At 39.0% G+C, this 22203-nt stretch overlaps 1 protein-coding gene across 1 annotated transcript in view; it reads left to right on the top strand.

The window, feature by feature from the left end:
- pitpnc1a (phosphatidylinositol transfer protein cytoplasmic 1a) overlaps positions 1–22203 on the top strand; it is a 65693-nt gene that overhangs the window by 25364 nt on the left and 18126 nt on the right. The window contains exons 3-4 of the mRNA XM_053239367.1: positions 13042–13190; positions 17922–18010. Of these exons, the coding sequence (XP_053095342.1) occupies positions 13042–13190; positions 17922–18010 (238 nt within the window). The remainder of the gene's footprint in view (positions 1–13041; positions 13191–17921; positions 18011–22203) is intronic.

Below are 22203 nucleotides of genomic sequence, written 5' to 3'. Positions count from 1 at the left end.
GATAGGTTTTCACACATCTCCATACTGAAATATACTGTATAATAACATACTACAATACTGAAGTCATTGTGTACCTAGTTAATATAGCAAACATCTGTGATACTCTCAAACTGACTGAAATTTGTATTGTAAAATTCATTATTCCATTCTTCTTCAGTAACCGCTTTATCCTGGTCAGGGTCATGATGGATCGGGAGTCTATACCAGGAATGTTAGGTGGGAATACACCCTGAATGTATAAACTGGGATGCCAGTCCATTGCAAGGGACCATGCACACAAAGTCACACACTCACACACTTATTCACACCTACTGTCATATTTTTGGGAGATGGGAGAAAACCAGAGAACCTGGAAGAAACCTATCCCATTCCAATATCATTGGCATTAACACTGTGGTGTTCCCCCTTTGTTTCTATAACAGTCTCCCCTCTTCTGAGAAGGCTTTTCACTAGGTTTTGTACGTGAGGTTGTAGGGATTTCTGCTCATTCAGCCACAAGAGCACAGGAGATTGGGCACTGATGTCTCGCTATAAAGCTTGGTGCAAAGTTGGCGTTTCAATTCATCCCAAAGGTGTTCAGTGGGGTTGAGGTCAGGACTGTGCAGGCCATTCGAGTTCTTCAACATCAATGTTCCAAACCATGTCCTTGCTTTTTTGCACAGGGACATTGTCATGCTGGAACAGGTTTAGGCCTGACCCCTTAGTTCTAGTGAAAGTAAATCTTAATGCTACAGCATACAAAGACATTCTGGATATTTGTGTGTTTTCAACTTTGTACCATCAGTTTAGGGAAGACCCTCATATGGGTGTTATGGTCAAGTGTCCACATACGTTTAGTCATATAGTGTATGTTGTTCTTCATGCCTTCTTCCTGATGTTTTTGGTTAAATTATGATCCCGAACTCTGTCCGGAGCCATTTGTATAGTTTAGAGCCATCTGCTGCATGTGGGATGAATTGCACTGGCAATAAATATTGATAAGTGTTCCCCTCCCACAAACAACCAATTCCCCATGCTTTCTCTGAATGCTATTAAACTTGTGAAGTGTAGGGTACTGTGATGAGCTCATCTTTTTCTTTCCCTCACTTCCCTCTGGTGTAATTGTGAAATAGCAGTATGAAGTGACATGTTAAAGAATTTCCCTACACTCATTTGTGGAAACTAGCTCAGTTAGACAGTGCTGTGTGTGTGTGTGTGTGTGCGTGTCCGTGTGTGGGTGGGTGTGGGCGCATGTGTGTACTGGCTTGTAGCTCTGTCTGCACTGACAGCTTTTTATTTACACCCCCCATCTTGACACTAATTGTATATTCTATATGAATAATACATCACATGACTGGAGTGTGTGGCATAAATCAGACAGATGAACGTATCTGCACACAGTGTTCAGTTAAAAACAAATAATCTTGACTTTTATGACTTTTAAGAAGATAATGATGGTGCTTGACATGCAGGTTTAAGACAAAAACAGCTTGTATATAATCTACAGCAACAGACTTTATAATAGTAATAATTATATAATAGTAATGTTAAATTCATATGTATGAGTGCAGTCGGGCACTTGAGTGCTTCACATAGAAAACATTTTCCTTTAGGTGCCAAAGTCAATGAGCTCAGTTTGACATCTTAAAATAAACATGCTTCCTGCTGGGCCAGGGGTGGCCACTGGTGCGATGGTGCACTCACTGACGCTGTTCCAGCTAATGACTTCATTAGTGTCTGAGACCAAGGCCACACGGAGCAGGGGAACACTGGCCTCTCCAGATCACATATAAAAAGAAATTAAAATGCATGTCAATTTCAATTGCTTGCTCTATTCTCCTACTGGTGTTACACACTAATGAGAGAAATCAGTTGCAGTACCTTATGTAACAAGCATGTTTGCTCTGAGCCTTTCTTCAGTTAAATGGCTAATATCAGTACACATATGGGTAAAACAGTGTAAAATGTGAAATGCAATTAGAAATAGTGAGAATACTACGATGGTCGTTGTGATTACATTGCAGCTTTCAGGTGCAACCTTTTCCTGACACTCTCACACATGCACACACATATACGCTCTTCTTAAAAACATGTTCCGATGTGCAAGCAGCACATCTCCTTTCAGGCCATCTGTGAAAAAAGGTCTTTCAGTTACACAGACAATACACAGCAGCTTCATATTCACTGAGAGGCAGCGAGAGAAGGAGGGGGAATTGGAACAGGCAGTACTTTTCCACAGGCACTCAGGCATAACCAAGCGCATGTATGTGTACAGGGTAAGATGTCTGGATATCAGGAAACACAGACTACACAATCCTGCAGAGAGTACATGTAAATTACCTTGACTATTTTCTCCCTATATTAAGTCCAGAATCCAGAAGATGAAGAATCTTTATGCACTAAATACAACAGACTGTGTTAATATGTTATATGTGTTAATATGTTATATGCAACAAGATATGTTAATATTTATGCAAAGAAAGTTATGTGTATTCAGACTCAAGTTATATAGCTGATCAGCCTTATCTGATTAAAAATAACCGTGTAGACCACACCACCTAGGTTGCTGCATGAAGAGTCCTAATTGTAATTATAACATTAATCACTGCAAATTTGGTTTAATTTAACAAAATGGCTTCCACCATTATTATTTGTCAGCTTGTAAAATGATCTAAGATATCCTATTAGATTGCATTTTACCTCTAAAATTTATAAAATTAATTGCGCACAGAACTTCATGTAGATTTTAAATCAAGGTCATGAAATCGTAATGTGTGGGGGATATAAGCTATTTTATCATGCCTTTGCCATTTTGAGTTGTTGAATAGGAAAATAATGTCAGTATTTTTCTTGATTCAGTGCACACTCCTGTAAAGAAAACATGCCCATGGTTTGAAGGATAAGCTGACTGTGCACTCACCTGCTACACTTACAGCTCAATCTATGTAAGTGTTAATTTTAATAATAAATTTAGGCATAAAAAATTCGGATCTTGAGATAGCAATTCCTCCTCTTTTTCAGGATTAACTCCTCAAAATGTGCACTTAATTCAATACTGAATACATTATGTAGAAATATTTCTTAAGAACATTGTATCTAAAGACCAAAATAATGTTATCACACTGTCATACATGCCAGTGGTTCCATTAGAACCCTACATACACTTGTAGATGTCTAAAGAAATATATATGACTGTAACAATTTCGGCAGCACATCACTCAGCAGACCACAGCAGACCCGGGGCCTTTATTTATTGGTGCTCATACCCTTTGGCACGGTCAGGGAGCAGTAAAAAAAAGCTTAAAAAAAAGTGCAGCTTTTCAATTCTCTAGCCATTTATCATTCTCAGCTCACGATCCCACACATGCTCACTGTTCAGAGAGAAAGAGAGAGAAAACATAAATAGGGCATCAGACATGTAATACACACTGATCAGCCATAACATTAAAACCACCTGCCTAATATTGCGTAGGTCCCCTTTGTCCTGCCAAAACAGCTCTGACCCATCTAGGCATGGACTCCACAAGACCTCTGAAGGTGTGCTGTTGTATCTGGCACCAAGATGTTAGCAGCAGATCCTTTAAATCCTGTAAGCTGAGAGGTGGGACCTCCATGGATCGGACTTGTTTGTCCAGCACATCCAACAGATGCTCGATCAGATTGAGATCTGGGGAATTTGGAGGCCAAGTCAACACCTCGAACTCTTAGTCATGTTCCTCAAACCATTCCTGAACATTTTTTGCAGTGCTGCAGGGCGCATTATCCTGCTGAAAGAGGCCACTGCCATTAGGGAATACCGTTGCCATGAAGGGGTGTACTTGATCTGCAACAATGTTTAGGTAAGTGGTTCATGTCAAAGTAACATCCACATGAATGCCAGGACCCAAGGTTTCCCAGCAGAACATTGCCCAGAGCATCCGCTGACTTGCCTTTTTCCCATAGTGCATCTCTTCCCCAGGTAAGCAACGCACACACACTCAGGCGTCCACATGTTGTAAAAGAACGCATGATTCATCAGACCAGGCCAGCTTCTTCCATTGCTCCATGGTCCAGTTCTGATGCTCACGTGTCCATTGTAGGTGCTTTCGGCAGTGGACAGGGGTCAGCATTGGCACTCTGAATGGTGTGCGGCTACGCAGCCCCATACGCAGCAAACTGCGATGCACTGTGTGTTCTGACTCTTAACTTTTTCAGCAATTTGTGCTACAGTTGCTCTTCTGTGGGATTGGACCAAACAGGTTAGCCTTCGCTCCTCACACACATTAATGGGCCTTGGGCACGCATGACCCTGTCGCCGGTTCACCGGTTGTCCTTCCTTGGACCACTATTAGTAGATACTAACCACTACGTACCAGGAACACCCCATAAGATCTGGTGTTTTGGAGATGCACTGACCCAGTCGTCTAGCCATCAAAATTTGGCCATAAGTAGCATATGTAGCATATGTAGCATAAGTAGCAACATTTAAAACATAAGTAGCATATGATTTTCATACTCATCAAACCATTCAGTGAGTCCTCGTGCACTGTGGATGGGGGCATTATCTGTAACTTGTGTTACTCTTCACTCTAAGAGGAGCAGTGGGCCCAAACCATGCCAGCAAAACATCCCCTACAGTTTTCCTTCTTAATTTCTGCTCTGTTGATGAACTGCTGAATTGAAGTTAACTCACTGAAGCCACGTGTGTGCTGAAATGTCTTTAAGATTACACCACAACTAATTATCTACTACGAAACAGTTCAATGACCTACCTAATTGAAAGTCAGTGTCAGTAAAAAAAAATTTTTTTAAATTCTCATATATTGTGTAAATGTCTCTATGTTAAGCAAACATCTAATTCTCACATTTGAGCCATAACATTTCTCTAGCTGTGGAAGAGAGCCAGTCTCATTCTCGTGATTTGTCCATAAGGGTTCTCCACCTGCGGTGAAGGCGGAACAGCGCTGTCGCTGTGTACAGTTGCCATGCAACAAGCCTTCTCATGCGCTATGGCTAAAGCTTTAATCCAAGCGTGACACCGTCTGCTGCGTTCTTTAACATTCATCACTTTTAAAGCACCTTAAATGAAAATAAGCACCTGCCTCTCATGTGTCCTGTAACAGTCAAGAGTAGAGAGAGGTTTATTCCGAGCTAGTGTGTGTGATATTTCTTTCCTTGTCTCAAATGAACTGGAAAATATGTTGTTTTTTTTTAAAAAGTTAGAAAGACAGTCCAAAAGTAATTGAAACAAAGAGAATTGCTTTCCAGGTCCTAAGGGCTTGTGCCACACTAGTGCCTCCGTCATTTATCACAGAGCGTTAGAGAATGTTAATGATAATGATACCACTGTCATTCTTTTTTTTATCCGTCCCTCTTACACACTTAATAACTTTTATCTGAAAATGAGTCTGTCACCTTGCACTTATCGCACGCCGCCATTTGTGTCCTGCAGTCCCACTGGGCTGAATTATGTGTCTTTAATTCATTCAGCTTGCATCACTTATATGTGAAAATGTGCAGTTCACCTCTCACTCTCACCATGGACATCTCACATACTGATAAGAACACACACATACACACACTCTGCATGCTGACAAAACCACACACATATTCACACCTTCACGCAGACGCCCACTCGCTCTCTCTGTGTCCATTGAGCTGTGTTATGCGCTGCTTTAGTGCTGAGCATGCACTCTCTCAGTTTCTCGGGCAGTGATGGATGAGCTGCAGGTAGCAGTGCTGCGTACAGGAGATCAGCTGAGATCAGCTGACTGACACAGGCAACATTTTCAAGGGGAAAAGGCACCTTGTGTGAGTCTACCACTTTCCTCTCCAACCTCCCCCTTCACTAACCTCCTGGTACACACACTTCATCATTCCCCTTCAGCCTCCTGTCAGTGCATGCTCTAATGCGGCAGTATAGTCCAACAGCAAATCATTTCCTCACAGCCACACACACACACACACACACACATTCACAGGTAGATAACATCTTGCTCTCAACTCCTGCAAACCCTGCAGCGAGCCATGCTCTAAGGAAAGGAAAGAAATAATGTTTTTTGTAATGAGTCATAGTATCAGTTACTATCACAGAACAGTTGTACATTGTTTATTCTGAGATGTGCTTGAACAAACTATCATATAGAGACATTTGATTTTAATTTTAAATATTTGTTATTGGTTATATTGTATTGTGAGTTATCAGCAAACTTGCAAATTATGTTGTTTACTCACCACTAATTATAGAGATGTTATATAGAAACATCAATCATTTTGTGTATTTTAACGGAATAAAGCACAAAAGTGTGTGCTGTTGTAGGAAAATGATCAACATTGGGGTAGTGTGATGTGAAGTGGAGGGATGTTACCACACCAAAGCTGATTACTTTCCTATAACACTATGTTCTGAAGTGTTTTATTCCTCGTATACTACAGCAATTTGCCAACAACTGTATTTTTTTATTATTAGATAATGAATTTGTTTCATTTATTACTGTTTACTGCTCTTTGTAGTACTTTTTTAAAATGTAGAAACATTTAATTTCATTATTTCTGAACGTATCTTTGCTCTTCAGCATTTCTTCATCATGTGCCTAAGACCTTTGCAGAGTACTGTAGATAAAACACAACTTACAATTGATGCAGGATACAACTGTGGGATTTGAACGCACAACCTTCTAGTGTATTACATAGAGCCTTAACCACTGAGCCACCACAACTAGCTCAGCTGACCTGAACTGATTCTAAGGAATCTTTTACTTCTAGTTAATTGAGTGGTAGAAGTGGTTGAATCAGTGTAGGCTTGTTGAGCTACTTGTGGTGGCTCAGTGGTTAAGGCTTTGAGTTACAGATTAGAAGGTCTGGATTAAAATCCCAGCACTACCAAAATGCCATGGTTATGTCCTTGAGCAAGACCCTTAATCTTCATCTCAGTTGTATCCTGCATCAATTGTACATCACTTTTTTTTTTTTTAAAGCATCATCCAAATGAGCAAATGTATTGGATTATGTTTTATTTTATACTATTAAAGATATTACAGTGCTTTACTGTAAATATGTTTACAGTTGTTTATTGTAAATATTTATAGTACTTTATTGGCAACCCTGTTTTCAGTAAATTACTGGAAAAATTTACAGTCAGTTTTTTACAGTGCAGGGAAGCGTTAGCTAATGGGTGGGAATTAGCAAGACCAAATTGGAGAGGAAATGGGACACCAAAAAAAACTGTATACTTTGCTGTATATTTAGTATGTAGGTACTTTCAAATTACAGATATAAATTCTAACCTTTTGATCACAATATTACACAGGCAGTACAGCTGGGTAGGTTTTAAAGTAAGGTGACAGGTGCATTGTAGTCACCATCATTCAATCCTAACAGTCATAAAGAAAAGCCTTATATAAAAATCAGCAGTTCATAAAAATGTAGTTACCTTCACCCTGTTACATGTGCATATGCTGTATATAACTACATAGGTATCAGAGAAACTTGGGTCCCAGGACTGCACTGCTAAGCACCGTGGAAGAAAATTATCATGAAATGAAACCATTTAAGAGATAAAGAATACCCTCCATCTGTGGTGGCATAAACTTTTGAAAGAAAATAATCAACCTATTAACATGATCTGAGGGTTAACCACAACCCACTGTATATAACTCACCACGAAACCTGGTTATAGTTTGCTGAAATTGCATTAAAAAGCCTACTGATACAGTACATTCACATAGGGAACAAAGCATTATGGACAGATGAGAGAAAATTGTACAGTGTGTGACAGAAAATGGAAATTATAGAGAACAGATTAACTGCTCAAGCTCCAACACATCCCACCTCCGCTGTGAAACAGTGACATGGACGTGTGGCTGCAGTAACTGGCTCACTTGGGTTTAATGATGATGTGAGTGCATCCCACTTTCCAAAGGCCAGACAGTAAGTACTCTGACAGTACTTGTTCGCTCATTTTAAAGAGCTTTTTTGTTATTAAAAAACTTTTTTATATTTATTGAATATTATAACATGGTGACCAAGAAAAAATATAATTTGGAATGTAATTTGATATAATCCACAATACAATGTAACAGGAAGTTGACAATCTGTATGCTATTGCTGTGTAGTTACTGTCAAATTAAAGACTGGTTTAAAGGTCTTTTGATTGAGGTACATCTAGGTAAATATTAGGGATGTTAAGGTATGTTAGGTGAGTATTTCCTGGGTGGCTGTAGTGTAAGTACCCTCATAATGGAAACAAAAGTCTGATGGAAAATCAGGCAGTTCATAAAAATGTAATTACTCTCACCATGTTACTTGAAATTACCTGAGAGATAATGTCCTGTTCCAACTGTAAAGATACACTTGCATACCTATATTAGCTAAACGTTAATGCTGAAAAAGACAAGTATTTTCAGATGATGTACTAATGTAATCCATCTGTAACACTGTATACATTGTCAATAGTTACATTATTTAAGTACACAGGTATTAGAGACGATATAAAGTGGGATCTTTATATTTATACAGTATAACCCATAATGTCTGAGGAGAGCTCTCACTTTAAGCAGTCTTTGATTGCAAAGGATTTTCAACCAGGCGCCAGATAATTTTATAAGGAATATGTTACTTCATGCGTCATCCCTAATTGGTGGGAATATAGAAAAAGTCTGTGATGTTTACACGCTGTAATCCAACCAATATTTAGTTAAAATCATTTCACTGAAGATCTCACAAGGTCTCAAAACACAGACTTCTAGAATTTGCTAGAGAGCCTCATATATTTCATTATAAATGTGGCTGAAAACTGTCTACTCTGAAAAGAGTCACTTTGATTAGAATGACAGATGACACGCCACAGCCTTTATCCCAAAGCCCGTCAGCAAACTTGTCAGCTTATATCATGTACTCACCACTAACTGCTTTAAACCAAACTCTTTAGAATTGCTTTTAAAGACATGATTCACATGATCCTGCTCCAAAAAAACTCATAGAAGTGTATATACTGTACATGTAAACGTATACAGCCAATCAGACTGCAGCCTTCAAATTGCTGAAGATTATTTCAGCTTTCTTGTACTTACATTTACCTGATTTGGTAAAATTACCATTATATACTGTATAGTGAATTAAAGTGAATTCATGAATTTTGACAACTCATTTTGTGATAAATGTATCAACAAGGCAAACCATAAAAAGCTAGGAGAGCATAGGAGCTAATGCTCGTATGAATTTATGTCTTGGGAATGCTACTTTTCATTGCATTATTTGTAGTGTGTATATGAGTGATATTGGTGTCAGCTGTGGGTTAAAATACATACTAAGAAATTAAAAAATAAAATCAACTAGGATATGTCAAAAAACATGAATGCACTGGTGAGCTTAGAAATAGTAAAAAACATTTTCATGGCAGACAATGAAAATGCAATGCAAAGGATGGATTAAAACCCAAAAAAAAAGAAACTTTTGAACAGACCATGTTTGCATAGAAGTGGAGAATCCACCTAAACGTGCAATGCAATGTTAAGCCTTGTTACCCGGTAACAGTTTTCTCAAGCTACATTTAAAAATAACTGCTGTTAGTGTATTAAAATAACAAATGAAGTATATAAATTAAGATTTATGCCATGTGTTTCCATCCTTTTCTCCTAGACACTCTACCTTATTAGAGCAGGTTTGGTAGCACAGCAGTGAGCTTTTCAGCATGCACAGTATGCTTTTCTTCTCTGAATCCACTCAAAGGGCCATTCAAGTGAACTATTAGCATAGAACAAGCATGCACTCTCTCCTCAGGCCAAAGTGCCCCATGCAATTACATCCCACTGTGAATTCAGAGGTAAATTCAATAACCTTATAAAATACTTGTAAAGCTTTCTCACTCATTTTTTTAATTTATTTTTACTCAATCTTCTTTCAGTGTGGTTGTTTTTATCCCAATTTAAGTTTAAATTTCCATGAACTAGCTAACTCTCCATTACCACACCGAAAAAAAAAAAAAAAAAAAAAAAGCCAAATCTGGGGCTCCTAAGTAGTGCATCTGTGAAGTCTGAGAGAGCAAAATTGGCCAACCTTTCAAGGAACCTTTTAGGATACCTTTATTAAAGAACCCTTAACTATACAAGACATGGCAAAATCTAGCATGAGCTTCCTCTTCAAGACACATGAAGTCAGTCACTGCCTCCTATCAACTGCTGCTTTTTTAATGCCATAGGGCATTTAAAGGAGAACACCAACAGCATTCTTCCATATTCTCTTCTTATTGACAGGGAAGAGAGGAAGACCATCATTCCCATCCAGAGAGCCAGGCCAAATTTGCTGTGTTGGTTATGGATGGTTATGTATTGCTATGGATTGAGAAGGTCAGTTTATGGATTCAAGGCAACAAAGTCAGTCAAGTTAGATCAGAGTAAACCATGATTCGATCTTTTTTATATTCATTCTTTTTGATAAATATTGATCTGTCCCATAAATAATGCCTTAGAAAAGACTAGACGCTCTTTGTTCTATTACACCATACTACACAAAAGACACAAGTCATCTCTTTTTGGCAGTTACTGAGACAATGACTCTCAAAATTGATGGGGTATTTGAGAAGTGCTCTGGCAGATGATAAAATCTTTCATTTGTCATATTGCAAACAATCTGTTGCATTGTCATTACAGAAACATCCTTTATTTCCCAGATCTGTTTGAATCACCGAAATAACCTTATGATTCCCTCTATCTCTGACTGGTGTAGTATTTTGGGTGAGCAAATCATTATGTGTCAAGTCAAACACTGAACATCACAGACTGAACCAATTGCTCTGGCTTTGTCTTTTGTTTAACAGTATTGTCCGCTTTGATTGCACCACTGACATTTGGCTAATGTTTCGTTTAAAGGCACTGTCACCCTCTAAACTGAGGGGAATGAACTAAGCTTGGGCGTCTGGTGAATTACAAAATTCTCCAAATGCACACATTTTAAGAAAATTGTTATTCTGTGAGGTGTTTTGGGACTGACTCTCGCTCTAGATGTTTTATCAGACAGACAGGCTTTTAAGCCAGGGTAGATGGGATTCTGAATAACGGGAAGCAGGAGCTGCTGTAACAGATTTGCCCTGGAGCTTGTATAAAACATTTGCAACATTTTAAGACCATTGAATTGGTGGATATTTCCTGTGATCATAGAACTTCCACTCTCTCTGGAGTACTCACAGCTTGATTGGCACTCTCAACCACAGTTGTTTCATTGATAGCAAATAATAGCATCAAGTAGCTAGCTTATAATCAGTAAGACAACAGAGCAGCATTAGACTTAGACGACCTTCTGATATAAGAAGACATGAGAAGTCTGAGATTTAAAAAAACTACTTGACATTAAATCAAAAAGCATTTAAAATTTTTCACTTTCAACATTAAATAAATCTGACTCCCTTTGAAAGTGCACCATGATCCTTTCACTTGCTTTAATCTGCCACTCATTAAATCCCCCTGCTCCTCTCATCTCTCTACACATCTGTCCAGCACATACAAAGAGAACGAGACATGATGAATAATTCACTGCCACTTTAACCCTTGTGCGCTTTTTTGCTTGCCTCCTCTCATTAATTTGGTTTGCTTTCTGAGAGGGAACGATGGGGACAATAACTCATTAATCCAACAAAAAAGGTGCATTGAATTATACAGCTTGAGCTGAATGTGCAATGTGTCTGACACTTTTACAGCATTAGATGGTGTTTTCTAATGTCATGAGCATGAACCTCGGGTAGAACCACAATCGGGATCGTAATGAATAAGATCATAATAGGTATATGATAAAAGTGTTATAAATGTCTTTATTTAAAGGGTACAGACTGTCAAAGCTTTCTTCAGTGTATCACTATTCTCACACAGGACTTCCACGGCACTAGGTTTCAAGCAAACACTGCTGATATCTCAGTCCTAGAAGTCACATAGAATCCTAGGACTGTGGTCTATTTGCATCAAGCCATACTGTATAATTTATTAAATACATGAGAATATAATTCTGATATTCTGCTTTTGTGACACTTTTGTGACATTTCTGCTTCATTTACCAATAAATACAATCACAGTAAACAGTTAAAAGCAGGTGAGGGGTGGGAGGTTTGGGGGTTTAATATGGACTTCACTTGGTAAAGGCTATGATTTTCTTTACTTTGCTTTATACACATAGCAATATTGATAACAATAACAGCAACTTGCTATCACCTGGCATGGTTTACTTTCTATTTAAACAAAAACTACCTGGAAAATTGTTTTGACTTTTCTTTTGCTCTTTTACTTTAATTGACTTGTGAGCAAAGTGTAGATGCAGGCAAACAAGCAGAAAGGAAGCACACATGACTAGATGCTCAGTCCTTGCAGAATTGAAGTGCTCTCACGCATGACAGTTTCTCTTCATGCTTGCTTCGCTGCTCCACATTCACGAATACTTTGTGTGCATGCAATTCACAGCACCTTGCTCTCATTTTTAATGACCAGGCTCGCTGCTCTCTGCTGTCAAGTTGGCTGCCTTGTTTAAATGCCCCAACCTGAGCTTTGAGAATTGACAAAGATGTGCTCTATTCTTTTTATTTTCTTGTTATTTATTTAAGTTGACATAGTCTATGCTAAGACCATAGGATGGTCTTATGTAGCATAGGCTAGGTATGATATCTACCTGCTGCAATGGTACACATTTCCCCACCTTGCCCAAGTGTGTTTAACCAGCACTGCTCAACAGCAGCATTTCTAAAAGAATCTATATCTAGGCTATGTACAATAAATGTGGTATTAATTTAGGATATCACATCACCTACCATGTTTAAAAGTTCACGTATGAGAATACTAGTTTCTTAGTATTCCATAATTGTGTGGAATAAATGTGGGTTTTTTTGTATACTGGTTTTTACAGTCTAGTCTCAACCTAATACTAAGCCTATGCATAGGGGATTTGAAGATGCAAAGTGAATGTGTTAATCTGTGACCATCTTCCTGGACTCCACTCCACAGTTTTTCACTGTTTGTTGAGGAACTTCTTCATGTTTAAGAACAACGTTTTCTGTTTCTGAAGTTCGGGCTGCAGTTGTAACTATGTGGTGGCCTTTGTCTCCAGTACAGGATTGGGCAGCTGTACATGATCAGCAAACACAGCCACGAGCAGAGTGAGCGAGGCGAGGGCGTGGAGGTGGTGCAGAACGAGCCATTTGAGGACCCCACATACGGTGCTGGCCAGTTCACCGAGAAACGCGTCTATCTCAACAAGTGGGTAACACGACTGCTCCTTAATACAAGCCACATCTCCTGCATTGGGGAAGTCTGAATTTATGCCCTTCATTTTTATGAAATGGGTTTGAGTAATATAATTTGTAATATAACAACAGTTTTCATTCATTTCATTTCATTCATCAACTAATGAAATCAAGACATAGGAAACAAGGTCACTGTGGTGCATACACATTTCTGATGTACAGACATTATACACTCCATAATCCCCCTTTAACTTTTCCAATCTTTTCAATGTACACTCACTAATTAATTTATTAGGAACACTATACTACTATACTGTACACTATACTGGGTAGAGCCTATCTTTGCACTTAAAACAGACCCAATTCTTCATGGCATGGATTCCACAAGATGTTAGAAACATTCCGTTGAGATTTTGGTCCATGTTGGTATGATCATGCATCACACAGTTGCTGCAGATTTTTCAGGTGCACTTTCATGCTGTGAATCTTCTGTTCTACCACATCTCAAAGGTGTTCTGCTGGATTCAGATCCGGTGACTAGGAAGGCCGCTGAAGAACACTGAACTCATTGTCATGTTCATGAAACCAGTTTGAGGTGACTTTTGCTTTGTGATATGGTGCATTACCATGCTGGAAGTAGCCATTAGAAGATAGGTAAATTGTGGCCATGAAGGGATGCACATGGTCAGAAACAATACTCAAATAGGCTGTGGCATTCAAGCAATGACTGATTGGTGTTAATGGGCCCAAAGTGTGCCAAGAAAACATTCCCCACACCATTACACCACCTCCACCAACATGGACTGTTGACACAAGGCAGGTTGGGTCCATGGATTCATGCTGTTGGTGCCAAATTATGACCCTACTGTCTGCGTGCCTCAGCAGCAATCGAGATTCATCAGGTTATGTTTTCCAGTCTTCAACTTTTTGGTGAGCCTGTGCCCACTGCAGCCTCAGCTTTCTGTTCTTGGCTGACAGGAGTGGAACTCGACGTGGTCTTCTGCTGTTGTACTCCATCTGCATCGACATGTTTTGCATTCTGAGTTGTTTTTCTGCTCACCACAATTGCACAATTGACCTCTCTCATCAACAAGGTGTTTCCATCTGCAGAACTGATGCTCACTGGATTTTTTTTTTTTTTTTTTTGTTATTGCACTATTCTGTGTAAACACTAGAGACTGTTGTGTGTGAAAATCCCAGGAGATCAGCAGTTATAGTAATACTCAAATCCGGCACCAACATTCATGCCACAGTCAAAGTCACTGAGATCAAGTTTTTCCCCATTCTGATGGGTGAACACTACTCGAAGCTGCTGGCTCATGACTGCATGATTTTATGCATTGCCACATGATTGGCTGATTAGATAATTGCATGAATGAGTAGGTGTACAGGTGTTCCCTATAAAGTGTTTTGTGAGTGTATCTTACGATAGAAATGGTTCTGCACATCACAGACACACTGTCTGCACTTTATTAGATTTAATTCTAATTATTTGCTAAAAAAAAAAAAAAAAAAAAAAGGTGACTGCAGAGTATTTTTAAACTAGCCCTACCCCATTAACTGTTCTGTCCACTTCTCCTCCTCTGAGCATGGGTCAGCTTGATTCCTGCCCCAATGGGCCTCTAGATTCTACTGAAAGTACAGTGAGCTACAAAATCAGCTGTCATGATGTTCAAACATGCATCAGCCCAGAAAGTGTTATCTCAGTTGACTCGGACATTATTTCAACTTGACATTAGAATTGACCCAAGTGCTCTATGACAGCCTTTATAAATGTTTATGTAGGTTTACATGGCAGTGTTTGGTCAGTGGTTAAGGCTTTGGGCTACTGAACTGAAGGTTGTGAATCATAATCAAATCACAGCACCACCAAGCTGCCACTTAGCCCGGAACTCAGCTTTAGCCCACTCACTTATATCCTACCTCAATTGTAAGTCACTTTGGATAAAAGCGTCGGCCAAATGAGGTGAATGTCAGCAGCAGCTCATTTATGTCAGTCGTCAGGAAGGGCTTATGTAGGTGTCATTTAGGCTTATGATTCAGGCTACTGTATGTGTGCAATGTAAGCAATAGCATTTCATACTCACACTCAAACTCATCTAGTAGCCCTCCTCTGATGCTCAATAAAATTCCTAACCTTTCAGGCATGACTGCTGCTCAAGGACCAATGTTGTTTTCACATAGTGGCCCTGTGACCTAATTCTGCACTTTGCTAAGCTTTTCACTGCAATTTCTTTTACACTGTAGCCCTGGAGAGGGGTTTGACAGCAAGCGTGACCTCAGCTTTTCCTCTGTAGCAAAGCTCGGCCTGATACGCTAGGAGAGCAGAAAGCATGTTTCTCTCTATTACTTGCTGCTTTTTGGCTCCAGTCAACGCTTGTGATATGAGCAAAACCCCACTGGGTACAACAGCTAAACAAGGCAGCTGTCTTTTGCTAGAAACTGGTAGAAAAACATTCTGACACATTTCAGGAAATTTATAGCGGCCTGTGAATAGTCTGAATTCAAAAACTAAATCAAAACTAGCACGATGTGATGGACAGATGAAAAGTACAGCCTTTTACACTTAGCCTCAGTCCAGGACTGACATTATTTTTGTCTGCAAAAAGCTGTAAAACAATTAGGCATCAATCTGTCCAGCAAGCATCTTGACAGTTATAACAAGGAAGCATTGCCTCGGGTTCAGCTGACCACCTCTGCAGTACAGCCAGTGATCAAATTGAACAAAAAAGATTTTAAATGGGAGGGTGGGGGATTGAGGGGATTGAAGGGAAGGCAAAAAAATAAAAAATCTAGCTGCAGAGAAAAAAGCACATACCTTTTTTACTTTATTTTTTACTTTATTTTTTTTTCTTTTTGAAGGAAGTCCATAGATCATGGTTTTCTGAATTATGAAACAGATGTGTGTTCACGGTTATACACAGCTTTAATTTATGCCAGGATTGCCAGAGAGCATCTCAAAAGTTAGCATAATCTTAATCCCATTGGCCTGAAAACCAAGTAGTCCTGTAGATTTAACCATTAAACCAAGTAGATTTATTGTCTATATTGAGATGGGAAGAAAAAAATATGGAAAGCCTGATTTCTGCATTACCACATCTCAAATATGTATAGAATTCAAATATTAACAACAGTGGGTTAACAAAAGGGTGATATATATATATATATATATATATATATATATATATATATATATATATATATATATATATATATATATATTAACTGTCTCCTGCAACCCCCTGAGGATTCCTGCAATACTAAGTATAACAGAGGGGAACGAGGGAATGAATATACAGGGATACAGCTAAACCCAGGCATGTATAAGCCTAGCCTCCTCAGGACCTTGTCAATCATTAAACCCGGATTTTCATTCTCCAGAGTAAGCTCTTTATTCAGGCAGTGTGCAAAAAGGCATATAAGAGCTTACGGCATTAGGATAGGTGTCTGTGTTATTGCAACTTGTGATGGAAGGAATCTTTTTCTAAATTTGCAACTGAAATTTGAAGAGAACATATCCTCCAGTTAAACATAAGAGGTGATTTGAACTTGCCACGATATTCCTGAATTGCCACCTAAACAGATCAATCGACCAGCTTCTTATCATAGTTTATTTTGAGTGCTCAAGCCAAAAGTCCAGCTGTTCATTACAGCCAGTTTCTGATATTATACCAACTACATAAGAGGATTGGAAAGTGGATGAAAGGAATGCAGATTTGAAAGAACAGAGGGGCAAATGCAAATTGGGAGACTAAGAGAACTTGGTTGAGAAACAAAAGGAGTACTCAGAGATGAAACAGGAGACAGAGACGAGGGTGGCAGCCTCCTGCAGAACTACACAGGAAGACAGACAGCTGAAATCAGGCTTATATAACACGTATAATTTGAGACGTCACTCTGGGGGGCCATACTTACACCTGCATAGAGCATTTAACATGTAACCCTAATTCCTAAGGTTTGAAGAAGTCATAGTGACAATATAAATATAGAAAAATCTATGTCATGAGGCATAATTGTAAAAAGTGATATGCAATTGATGCCACAATGCAATTAATCTCCCCTGCAAGTTTAATGAGAATAAATGCAGATTTATTCAGGCCCTGTTTTATGATTGATTTGCATTTTTATAGGCTGCCTTATGTTCACTCTAAAGTGTGTCCATCCAGCTACTATCACAGGTGTGCAAAATCATACACACATTGACTGTGCCAAGCCAACATAAATGTTTCCGCAACACTCATTTAACACTGGCTTGAAGCCCAGATCGGTCCACTTCACCTCTGCGATTAATCTGGATGTAAATTTTTGTTTGTTTATATTGTTCTCTTATCACTTCATGTTTTCAATGCTTCAGGAAATTACACTTCAACTTAAATCCCACCATTTTCACTCCAATATAAATACTTTACTTTCTGCAGGCTAGTAAGAAAATGTGATTCTGTACTGCACTATTTCAGTTTCTAGTCCAGGTGCATGTTCATATGTCTTCATTCCTAGCAGGTACAACTGTTCCAAGCTCATCCCAGCCTCAGTAATATCCAGTGTGTGAGTTGTCTCGCTGCCAAACTGAGTTCAAACCATTCCTGCACTTTCCGTTACACAATCTAATCCTGGGCTAATGGTCAGCCAGTAATAGAAGCAGTTACTCTTGACAGCCTGAGCTGACAGTTTGAATTTTTTAGCTGTCTCATTGAGAGAAACCTTCATTCTTATCTCTCTTATCTTCTTTTTTTCTCATTTACAGCAAGCTGCCCAGCTGGGCACGAGCAGTCGTTCCCAAGATCTTCTATGTAACGGAGAAGGCATGGAACTATTACCCCTACACAGTCACTGGTAATTCACCACCCTGACTGTTAGACAGATGGACAGGAACACTCAGATCAAGCTAGCTATTATCCCACAGCGATTTTATGGAGAATCAAGACATACATCTGGGCATTTCTTTGACTCTATCTTGAGACTCTATTATCCCCACTTGAGAAATTTGTTCGGTATCTTAGTTCTGCCATACAACATCAGACAGAGCGCAGATATAAAATATGACTTAAAAATGGAAAACAAACCCAGAACATTATAATGGTTGGTGTTCGCTGTCTTCTGGACCTCCAAATCTGTTTCATTATAAAAAAGGTTTTATCCTATTATATTTATTTATATTTATCATTATAAATGCCTTGCTTACACACTTGTGTATTGACCAGCTCTGTAAGATAACAGGGTGGACAGTAACACGGTAGACATTCTGACCTAAAGTAGCCATTATTCAGTGTGTGAGCAAGATCAGGCTGGCACAAAGGTGACATCAGTTAAATAATGTAATCCTTTTTAATGTGATGGTTTTGGAATTTTTAAATCTTAATGGATTTTCTTATAGTCTCATTCTGACCACATAAAACTGCCAGGATTAAAAAATTAGACCTTAAAAAGTATCACTAATCACTCGGCTTACAGAGTTGTTGCCCTGCTGAAAAATGATGGCAGTCCCAGGATATGATATTGTTGCACGAAAAAGGATCTTCATTTAAAAAGAGAGTAACCAGATGGACAGAAACCTGTGAAATGAAGTGCTAAAAAATCTGTTGTCAAAATCAAAGCAAATATGTAACTTCAACTTGCTAGAAGAGGCTTGGCAAGTATTCTTACATATCTGATGAACATCACTGATGTTCATCTCAGGGAGTTCTTGCAGGCACTGACTGAAAAATCACTGTGAGTGTAGTGAAAGAAGCAGAAATGCAGGAGCAGTACTAAGAAGAACGCAGAAGTGTTTCTGCAATGAGCCCATTGTATTATGTTCAGCATTAAACATAAAACGTTAACTGTTTTAACCAGACTTTTAGAATTTATTTTGTTCAAGATTACATTACAAATACCATGAGCTGACACAAAAGTCACTACACTGTAGGAATGACCTACTTTTTTTTTTGCATTTTTTATAAGAATGTTAAGTAATATGAATTTAACAATAATTGTAATAATGATGCCGCTTGCCAGTTAAATCCTAAGGAAGCCTGAGATCTGAATGATCTGAATGTTATTGAGTATGTGCAAAAGAAAAAAATATCAATGTCTTTGTTCATTCTTCTGGATTTTACATGAACAGTCTGTGAAACCCATTCATTTGCTTTTCACATGATTTTCACACCTCTCCCTTTCTCTCTCTCTCTCTCTTTCTTTTCTCACTCCTCTGTGTTCCATCTGCCTGCACAATTCAGAGTACACAGTAAGTACTGTTTTTTCTTCTACTTGGTTACTTTCCATGAGCAGTTAATGTGAGACCTCGAGCTGGACAGCTGTTGTAGATGTTGTAGTTTCTCATTTTTTTGCTCTCGTCAAGTCTGAGACAGTAGCTGCTGCCTGCTCGAAGGCCTGGAGTGTTAATGAGTTTGCTGGACAGCAAAGAAAGTTCCCGGTGCTCAGTTCCCTGACTGCTTAGCTCACTCCTGCTGGAGAGGAAGCTTCTCTCCATTTCTAGCTGCAGTGTGTGTGTGTATGTGTGTGTGTGTGTGTGTGTGTGTGTGTGTGTGCGCGCACGCTTTACTGCAGTTCCACTGCTCTGTACCTCAGCCACTATTCTGACTGAATATATCACAAAAAAAAAAATTTACTTGATGATTCTCCCCATTCAAGGGAGATTTATTACCTTCTTTTATTTATTTATTTAGTTAACATGCATAAAACTATACAATTACTCTTTGGTTCCTAAAAGGCAAGTGCTTCAGGAAAGTGCGCCATTATACTAAGTTAAAACATTAAGAATGTTTTCTCTTTTTAGGCTTATTAGCATCACTCAAACTCGCAAGTTAGCTCTACAAAGTGTGTTTTTGCTCTGTAGTGGCACTTAACTCATTCCCCTGCTGGGCTGTGTTCTCCCTCTGTGATATCTCTGACCATTCACCTCCCCTGCCATCTACCCAACTGTCAGGCCAGTGAATACGTGCTGCTAGCATGGTTGAGTGCGTCTGCCTCACCATGCCATGCACTTTCTCCCAGAACCTACTTAGGATCTGCTAACAAACAACACTGGGGCTGGAGTCAGGTTTCTCTCTGTTCACTCCTCATTCTCCCATTCAGGTCAGGTTCTTCCTCTGTGTTTTTTTCTGCTCTTAGATTTTCCACACTCTCTGTCATCTACAGACTAGCAGATTGCTGTTATTAAGCATTGCTAGCAGGGTCACGTAGATGCTGCACCTGCTACACACTGTTTTACATACTGCAGCCTGCTCCATTAGCCAGATCACTAACACAACATTGGGGTTAGAGTCAGTTACCCTCCATTCATCCGCTAGGTTATTTTTTCCTGCATTTTTTCTCACATCCTTGCCATTCTTCTGACTGGAGGCTACACACTGCCGTCAGGTTAAAGTGGTTTATCTCTGCCATAACCTAAAGAAGAAAACAATCCGAGTCTCTTTCCTTGTCATTCAGAACCAACACCGACCCAGTGAGAAGGTTCCAGGGAAAGACAGCTGTATGACAGCTGTTTATTGCAAATACTTCATCATATGTCACTTGTGACTTTGCTGGAAGGTCTGGGTATGCATGCCCACCCTCAGATGCAGGAATTCACATGATTCTCATCACCTCTGGAGGTTATCCAGGGTTCATAGGAGCACAGTTATACAAGTAACTAGGATTTGGCATCTAGACTACTCAAAAGCAGCACAATTCTGTGATCTCTGAGGTTCTTGCCTCCCTCACTATTTTCTTCAATATGTGGAGTCTCTTCCAGCCAGAATTTTAACTTTTTCAGAAAGCTTTTTTTTTTGTTATGGTCCATATTCATTTTCATTCCTATTCCCAATAATTTGTTCCTGTAAAAATAAAACTTTAAGTGGATAAGTAACCATTTTGTATGAAAAAATGACCATCCACCTGTCCTTTTAGGCCACATTCACACAAGGTCTTGAGTAATCTTTGTGTAAGAGCAGTTAGATTGAGATGCACATTTCTAAGCCAGGCTAAAAGCACTGTGGTGTAATTTGGCTGCACTGGACCACTGTGTGAGGTAACAGCATTAGCATAATCAGCATTAAGTATCAGTATGAAAGAAGTGATCCAGTGAGTAATGGAGGACAGAGAGGACATGCTGCCAACTGGGGAAGATTGATTTTCCACAAACAGGCAATGAATCTACAACAGAAAAACTTTGGATATTGTAGAATTTCATTATATCATACATTATGCTGCTGTCACATAATTGGCTGATTGGATAATTGCATGAATGAGCAGATGTCCAGGTGTTCCTAATGAAGTGGTCAGTGAGTGTATATTTGTATTTTTTTCTATCAATAGAATAAATTAATTTCAATTAAAGGTTAGATTTCTCATATTTTCAGTGTCATCTTAAGCTAATTAACCATAAAGGCAACATTCTTTTTAATCAATATTGACCAAGAGTGTGAATAATTCTGGAGCTGACTGCATATTAGTGAAAATTAGCTACCTAACATACTGTAATAGTATGCTTCTATGCTTGAGAGGAGAAACTGTCTGATTGGAGATCGACTTGACTCACTATGTGGATGGTTGCACACCTTTCTGAGAAGAACAGCTCTCCCCCATGACTGATTAACTGTGGACCTGAAATCATGCATGACCCAGCATAGGCTGTGACTAATGATGAATTTAGTCTCATAAACCAAGTATTTGTTTTGAAGATTCAATAATTAATTTTCTTTCTTTTTGTCTATTTTCGACCTCTCTAAGAAACAGACTGTTGTCAGCAAAATATTATAATTTGCTACCATTTTGTCGGTTTTTCAATAAAATCATTGTGACATGCTGTGTTACATCTGTTGGGGATTCAGTATTTAATATGCTTATGCCTTTTATGTAATGCAAAAATACTTCATGCTTTCAGAGTACACAGAAAGGGATTGTAGACTAGAATCAGGGCTGCATGGGTGCCAACTGATTTTGGTGCTGGTGTGCCTACGCTTCTGTCATCTAGCCAGGAGAGTCTGCGTCAGCACTAAGCTGAGACGTTGTGTAGGCATTTCAAATCAATGTGATATACAGTCTCT

The sequence above is a fragment of the Pangasianodon hypophthalmus genome, chromosome 13 (genome assembly GCF_027358585.1).
Source record: "Pangasianodon hypophthalmus isolate fPanHyp1 chromosome 13, fPanHyp1.pri, whole genome shotgun sequence".
Classification (NCBI taxonomy): Eukaryota; Metazoa; Chordata; class Actinopteri; order Siluriformes; family Pangasiidae; genus Pangasianodon; species Pangasianodon hypophthalmus.
This window is presented reverse-complemented; position numbering and strand designations above follow the sequence as displayed.